The sequence below is a fragment of the Morus notabilis genome, unplaced genomic scaffold (genome assembly GCF_000414095.1).
Source record: "Morus notabilis unplaced genomic scaffold, ASM41409v2 Scaffold843, whole genome shotgun sequence".
Lineage (NCBI taxonomy): Eukaryota > Viridiplantae > Streptophyta > Magnoliopsida > Rosales > Moraceae > Morus > Morus notabilis.
Window position 1 is genome coordinate 92185 of NW_010361268.1, and position 7821 is coordinate 100005.

The following is a 7821-nucleotide window of genomic DNA, read 5'->3' on the forward strand; positions in this document are numbered from 1 at the left end:
TAATTTTCATTCTATGGTCAAAAATCAATTTGGGGTCTCAATTAAAAGGTTTAGGTCAGATAATGCCAGGGACTATTTCAATCAAACTCTTACCCCATTCTTTCAGAAAGAGGGAATAGTACACGAATCGTCATGTGTCATGTGTCAGTACTCCACAACAAAATGGAGTAGCAAAGAGAAAAAATGGTGATCTTCTTGAAAAAACTCGAGCCTTGTTGTTTCAAAAAAATGTGTCAAAGGCTTTTTGGGGGGAAGCAGTCCTTACAGCCACTTATCTGATAAATCGTTTGCCTTCAAGAATCTGGGATTCTAGAAGTCCCATGGACATACTCATCATTTTACCTGAACCTGAAGACTACAAATAATCTTGTCCTTAGGATTCCATGTTCACAGTCAAAGTAGGGCAAAATTAGATCCAAGGGCTCTAAAATGTGTTTTTATGGGATATTCTTCAACTCATAAATGATATAAGTGCTATCATATCCCCCATCAAAGAAATTCTATGTCTCGATGGATGTCATGTTCGATGAACAAAAGTCTTATCTCTAATCCTTATCCTCAGGGAGAGAGTTCATTGAAAGAGGATAAGGAAGGTTTTTTGCTTGCTATGTCATCAATTCACAAGTCAAACAGTTCCACTCATGTTCCTTCTGCTACACCTGGTCCATCTTGTTCCACCCATGTTCCTGAACCCGTACTTGAAACACCAAATGAACCACAAGAAAAACCCGATTCTGCCCTGGAAAATGTGAGATTTGGTAAAGGCAACGTGTTCACAAGAAGGACGAGGGCTGTTCCGAAACCTATGCAGGTCCAAGAATCCAACTCAAACCCTTCGAATGAGGTAACTATTTCTGACCATTTTTTACAAGATAAAACTAAATTGCATGTGGATAATGATGACTAGGACCTTCCAATTGCCATTAGGAAAGGAACTAGAGAGTGTACAAAGCAACCTTTATACCCTCTTGCACATTTCCTATCCTTTAATAATTTTCTGCCATCTCATAGAGCCTTTGCTGTAAGCCTAAATACCATCACCATTCCAACCACCTTGTCCGAGGCTTTATCTAACGAAAAATGGAAACAAGCTATGAATGTGGAAATGGAGGCGTTGGAAAAGAACAAAACTTGGGAGTTGGTGAAGTTATCGGAAGGAAAAAGACCAGTGGGTTGTAAATGGGTGTATACTGTGAAGTATAGAGTAGATCGGTCGATTGAGAGGTACAAGGCGCGGTTAGTAGCCAAGGGGTATACTCAAACTTATGGGATCGATTATCTAGAGACTTTTGCCCCTGTGGCAAAGATGAACATAATACGAGTATTGTTATCACTAGCAGCAAATTATGGTTTATGAGTTGCAGCAGTTTGATGTCAAAAATGCCTTTCTACATGGGGAACTAGAGGAAGAGATTTAGATGGAGGTTCCACCAGGATGGGAAGAATTTGACTGCTCATACCGTGTGTAGATTGAAGAAGGCACTGTATGGCCTTAAGCAGTCACCACGGGCATGGTTTGGGAGATTTGCAAAAGTTATGTTGGCTACGGGATACAAACAAAGCCACGGGGATCATACATTGTTCATTAAGCATTCTCCTTCAGGGGGGAGTTGCAGCTCTTTTGGTGTACGTTGATGACATAATATTGACAAGAGATGATGTTAGGGAGAAACAAGTCTTGAGTCAGCATTTGGCGAAGGAATTTGAGATTAAAGCATTACGAAGGTTGAAGTACTTTCTCGAGATTGAAGTTGCTCACTCGAAGCAGGGAATCTTCTTTTCTCAACAGAAGTATGTTACGGATCTTCTCAAGGAGACTGGCAAGACAACATGCAAACAAGCGAGTACTCCTACAGATTTGAATTTCAAACTTGGGAAAGAAGAGGAGGATGCCGCAGTGAATAGAGAAATGTATCAACATTTAGTGGGAAGACTCATTTACTTGTCTCTCACACACGACCAGATATCGCATATGCAGTGAGTGTGATTAGCCAGTTTATGCATAGTACAAAGGAAGTCCATCTGCAAGCAACCTATAGAGTTCTACAGTACCTCAAAGGAACGCCGAGAAAAGGTATTTTGTTCAAAAGGAATTGGGGAATCTCGTAACATGGAAAAGTAAAAAACAAAGCGTAGTAGCCCGATCGAGTGCCGAGGCTGAGTTCCGAGTCCTAGCTTAAGGAGTGTGTGAACTACTTTGGCTGAAGATTATCTTTAAAGATTTGAAGATCAAGTGGGACAGCCCTATGAGACTATTGTGACAACAAATCTGCGATCAACATAGCTCACAACCCAGTACAATAGAACCAGACCAAGCACATTGAAATCGACACACTTTATCAAGCAGAAGTTAGAAAGTGGACTAATTTGTACGCCTTAAGTGTCTACATGTGGTCAACTCGATGATGTTCTTACCAAAGGATTGAGTAGTTCAATTTTTCAGAAGATTGTGTCCAAGCTGGGAATGGAAAATGCCTACTCACCAACCTAAGGGGGAGTGTGGAAAAACTGAGTACAGCTTGGAAAACAGCCTGGAAAATCGTGTACAGCTAGATAGTATTTTAGGAAATTAATTTGACAGATCATATCCTTAGAATTAGTGATAGTTTCCTAATTTGTTACTTTCCTAAATTGTTAGGATACAGACTTAATGTTAGTGGTGCTGTATATATGTATGTTGCCGTGTAAACATTCAATATAATAGAAAAACAGGGTTTTTCATCTTCAATTCACCACATGACGTATTATATGAAAGATTTGATGAATGAGGTTGTATTGCTCTGAAATAAATTAAGAGAAATGAAGTTGAAGGGCTATATATAGTTCTAAAGCAATTAGAATAAGGACTACAAAAGGTTTAACAAAATGTTAGCAATAATGAGGTTGAAACAAAGAAGAAAAAGCATATTAGTAGTGTTCAACATCCACAGGGAACATGCAAAACGAGATCATACTAAGGAACATTTCCCTTGATTGTTTGTTGACGAGTGTAAATCTGCACTAAGCTGTAACCATTGGAAGGAAATGAATTATCAAAAGGAGAAACATAATCAAGAAATGTTCAAACTTGAGCGGATGTGATATGACACAAGCTGAGATGCTATTGTGTCTACTGTAACAAGGCATTGGATCTAGGCTCTACTATTCTAGGGTAATTTCGGCAGACGTAGAGGTTACATCTAAAGAAGAAAAATAATGTGCTATTAACATACAAACTATTGGAGATTGTTGATAGTTCTATCACATTCATACCAAGCAATCACATGCAGCCTGAATGCTTGTTCCCAAAAATAAATAAATAAATAAAATGACAGGGGTTCAAAATCAATCACATGTAGGATTTACGGGCTTAGTATCAACAGCTATCATCCGATCTTGAGTTCTAGAACTCCCTACATGAAGTCATTGTACATCAGAGATCATCAAGCGTAACAAATCTAGCTATGATTATTATTCATCATTCCAAACATTTACACACACATCTATGTGTGTGTGTGTGCAGCAACTAAATTCATTACCTCTGATATGAAAGATGTGTCGAAGCAAGCAGTATGGGTAGGATGAAACACAAGCATAAATACTGGCACCTTATTACCACCAACAAGGACATATTTACATGATCACACATATTAGGAATCACATAACAGAAATATGAATGGAACAATTAATGGAGGACATTTGTAATCATATGACTATGCTATTTATCATAGCAACTATGTTGAGTTGTGATCTATCAGACATTATACCCAACAGGTTACAGGCAACTATAGAAATGCTTGCCAACATTTGATCATAAGAGTGATGTTTTCTTAATGGAATTGATACCCTTCTTTCTTAGAATGGATATAACACTCCAGCAACAAGGACAAATTTACCAAACAGGTTACAGGCAACTAAGAAATGCTTGCCAACAGTTGATCATAAGATTGATGTTTTCTTAATGGAACTAACACCCTTTCTCTCTAAGAATGGATATAACACACTAGCAACAACAATATCCGGTGTTTATATCTCACAAAGTTACCCATTACACAAGAGATTCGCAGGTATGCAAGTGCACATATATGTTTCAAATAATTAAAATGAAAGCAGATGGAACAGACAACAACCACTCTGGTAATGGTTGCAAAAATTGATGGCTCTTTGTTCATCCAAATGCATAGAAGGAGAGCACAAACAAAAGGCGGAGAGAGTTGAAACAAAAGGATAGAGAAAAAAGCCAAAGGAGAAAAGACTAGGAAAGAGAGGGGGCGGGAGGCAACCTTAGAAAGAAAAGAGAAAAAATAAAAACCAAAACCAAAAAAAAAAAAAAAAGGAGCACAAAAGGAATGAACCTAGTTCTCAAACAGTGACTAAAAAGAACCTAGATTTATAATAGAATAACCATAACCATTATTTCCATATTTATTGCAATGTTCCCTTCAATACTAAGTTGTTAAATAGTAAGATTCCGGCAGGAAAAAAACTCACATAATTTTGGGGATTAACCGAGTAAGATCTTACTTGATAAATTAGAAGAGAGAGTGAGAGACAAGAAAACTCACCATAGTTGAATGGACCCTCAAGTGTGGTAGAAGGAGCTAAGGCCCGTTCATGACTCAGCCTAATCAGCACCCAAAGCTAACAAAAAAAACTTGGATTACCAAAGTCCCTATATCAGTATACCCACAAGAGAGAGAAAAAAAAACAAAAATAAAACCCAAAATTTCAGTTTATCCCACAAAACAAAACTATCCCCCCAGTATTTTAAAAAGTCCTTTGTTTCCTTCCTCGCCAAATACCTCAAAAGATTGATAGTATAGCAACTTCCGAAAGACTTATGCCCCTAGGACTAAAATTAGAAGGATCCAGGAACCACTCAAATCAATTCCCTCCCTGCAGCTCCTAGGCAAGGCTCAAGAGATTCCTAACTCTTTCAGCAAAAGCAACCATATATAGAATGAATAATGGTAATGTTACGAGGAAATAACAAGATCGCATTTTATGAACAAACCACTTTGACCTACAAAAACTCATAAAAAGATGCCACATTATCACAAGTCAGAGAAGCAAATAATAAAATAAAATAGTTCAAATATTAGAGAGAGAGAGAAAGAGACATATCATCCTTTTTTAAGGGGGGTGGAGTTCCAAGGGAAGCAAGCAAGAACCAGTCGTGAAGAGGCTCTAAGGAGAGCCTTTGTTAGAGACAAAGACACTAAACATACAGAGTCAAACCCTCACCACACTTTTCTCACTTAACTTGAAAAGTACCAACTCAAATTCGATACCAGCAATCCCACCAAGCCTCTCCTTTAATACGTTGAAACAGCATCAGCAGCGTCACAATTAAGAAATATAACGACACCTTGAAAAGCAAAGAATGCAATATAGAAAGTAGAAAAATAAAACCATCAAAAGGAAACAACCTGAAGATTAAAGATATAACAATCAATCAAATAAAGTTTTTATAAAGATAAAAGAGGACAACGACTTTCACCTAAAACAGGCTAACGACAAAGAAAAGGTAAAGAAAAATAAATAAATAAAGGAAATAACAAGACAAATGTATGCAAATCAAATGTCAAAATAAATGTCCACGCTTTATGCTCTGAAAAATGGTTGCAAACAAGAGAATGTGTGGGCTAGAATAAATTAAGAGCAACAATGTGCATAGAATCCTAATGGAGAAGGATGCGAAAATGATAAAAGAAGGATTTTAGCGTAATTGAAAATTAGGACTTCGGGAATAAGCATTTTACCTGCTAAGAAGTAGATGGCGTACTTTTGGTGAATGTTGGTCAGAGTGCTGCAATCGAACAAAGCTAGTGAATGGCAAAAGAAATTTTCACTTTCACAACATAAAAGATCTAAATCACAAATCAAAAATTGTGGCTAAAATTTGTCAAAAATTAATCTCAGTTGCTATAAGAATCCCATCTTTTCTGTCCACAGATACAATTTATATAGTTTATGGTGTTATGCAACCCAAGTGCAAGAAACAACAAAACAAAGAAATTAAAAAAAAAAAAGAAATCTTTATGGAAGTAGTAGTCATGCATCATCCACAACACTTTCAAGTTTGAACCCAGAATCCACGTTCTCAAAAGGAAATTTTTTTTTCATGAAACAAAGATCTTGACGCTAAACATATCAAAATGATAAGAAATAGCCAAAAAAAAAAAAAAAGAGGAATACAAAATCCTAACCGAGAAGGAAAGCTTCTGAAATATGGCCAACTTAGAAATCAACTCGCACAGTTTCTGTAAAACACCCAGCAAATGAAGCGAGAGAGAGAGAGAGAGAGAGGTGAATTTACATCTGCATACAACCACTATCAAATTTAAAATCTGTATTCAGCAAGGGTTAATGAAATACACTAAAGAAATCAAGCAATGAATAATTAAATTGAAGGAAACAAAGAATAGAACAAACTAAGTTTACACAAAGCCTAGAACCGGAAGTAAGGTCTAATATTAATTAATGGACCCCAACATTATTATGAGAAGAAATAATTAAAATATATCGATAATCTGATAAACATTACTGATTAAACAACAATAATCTAATATATATATATAGCAGCAAAAAAGTCCAACAGATGATGGCTGGCTGCACCTAGCACAATTCCAGAACACAAGTGGAAACAGTGTGCGAGCCAGAACTCTCAGCATTGATGCTAGTTGCACCTGTCCGATTTGACAATCCCTGCATGTGTAATTTGTAGATGTACTTAGACAGACATAAACAAGTTAATTATGAAATATGGCTGGTCATCCATTCTCTCATTTGGTGTAGAAAGAAATTTCAATTAAAAAAAAAACAAACAGATAAAATAAATATTTCGAATAAAATAAAATTTGAAAAATGAGAAAAATTTGAGAGCAAAAGAAAAACTAAATTCGTTGATGCAAATCATAACATGCTAAAGAGTACACCCAATAAATAAGGAATAACTTCATCAGTAAGATATATTGCAAGCTAGATTGACAGAATACCATTCCCTCTTCATTTCTTTTAGTTTAACATAGTCTTCATGTTTTCTTTAATGTGTTAGTCTTGATGGTTTCTTTAATACGTTAGATAAGCAAGACTTAATAATGACTTATTTTTCTATTTTGTAAGAGCTAATATAGTCTTCATGTTGCTAATCCACTTTTGACTAATTTTACTTTTCATCTTTTTTTCAAGTTTTACATACTTGGAGATGCAAATTGAAGACAGATATTTATATCATCAACAATTTACGTTCTCTTTTGTTATTGTTATTGTAACCAAAGAAGAATAAGAAGAAGAAGAAGAAGAAGGGAAAGGAAAAAAAAACTGTTTGTCACTCATATATTAACTTAACTAAATGTAATTAGTCCTAGGAGATATTCTCAATGTAACAGATGAAACAGAGGTCGCAACTAATTGAATGCAAGGTTTCATTTTAGCTGCTGAATGCAAAGATTCTAATCATCAATGATTAAATATATATCAATGAAATCAGAAATAGGGGGAAGCAATTATCAACTACGTGGGTGCTTGAAAGAGCCAACCAAGGTGTTCGAAAAAGATTGAGTGCAAACTTCTAGAGGTAAGGCAACACGAGCTTTCTTTAAAGGTTCTTACTGTCAAAAAGTTTCAAAACTTAATTAAAAAAAAAAAAGCATTTTAACTATGTGGCATTACAGAGCAAACATTCATTAAAAGCTGCTTTACATCTGACATTGTACGTAAACACTCTGTGAGATTTTCAACATAGATCCCTAATTTATCATCTTCGCTTGTCTGGAGAAAAAAGTTGATAGCAGCCCTCGTAAGTAGCACTATAAGAACAACTTCTAAAAAGGGAAAAAA

At 35.9% G+C, this 7821-nt stretch overlaps 1 protein-coding gene across 1 annotated transcript; it reads left to right on the forward strand.

The window, feature by feature from the left end:
• Positions 1 to 1486: 1486 nt before the first annotated feature.
• LOC112091754 (uncharacterized mitochondrial protein AtMg00810-like) lies at positions 1487 to 1981 on the forward strand. Its single transcript, XM_024166143.1, has one exon. The coding sequence runs from the start codon at positions 1487 to 1489 to the stop codon at positions 1979 to 1981; it is 495 nt and encodes a 164-aa protein (XP_024021911.1).
• Positions 1982 to 7821: the final 5840 nt, after the last annotated feature.

Excerpts from the sequence above, each read along its gene's own strand:
- LOC112091754 (XM_024166143.1), top strand. The coding sequence starts at position 1,487 with ATGGCCTTAAGCAGTCACCACGGGCATGGTTTGGGAGATTTGCAAAAG.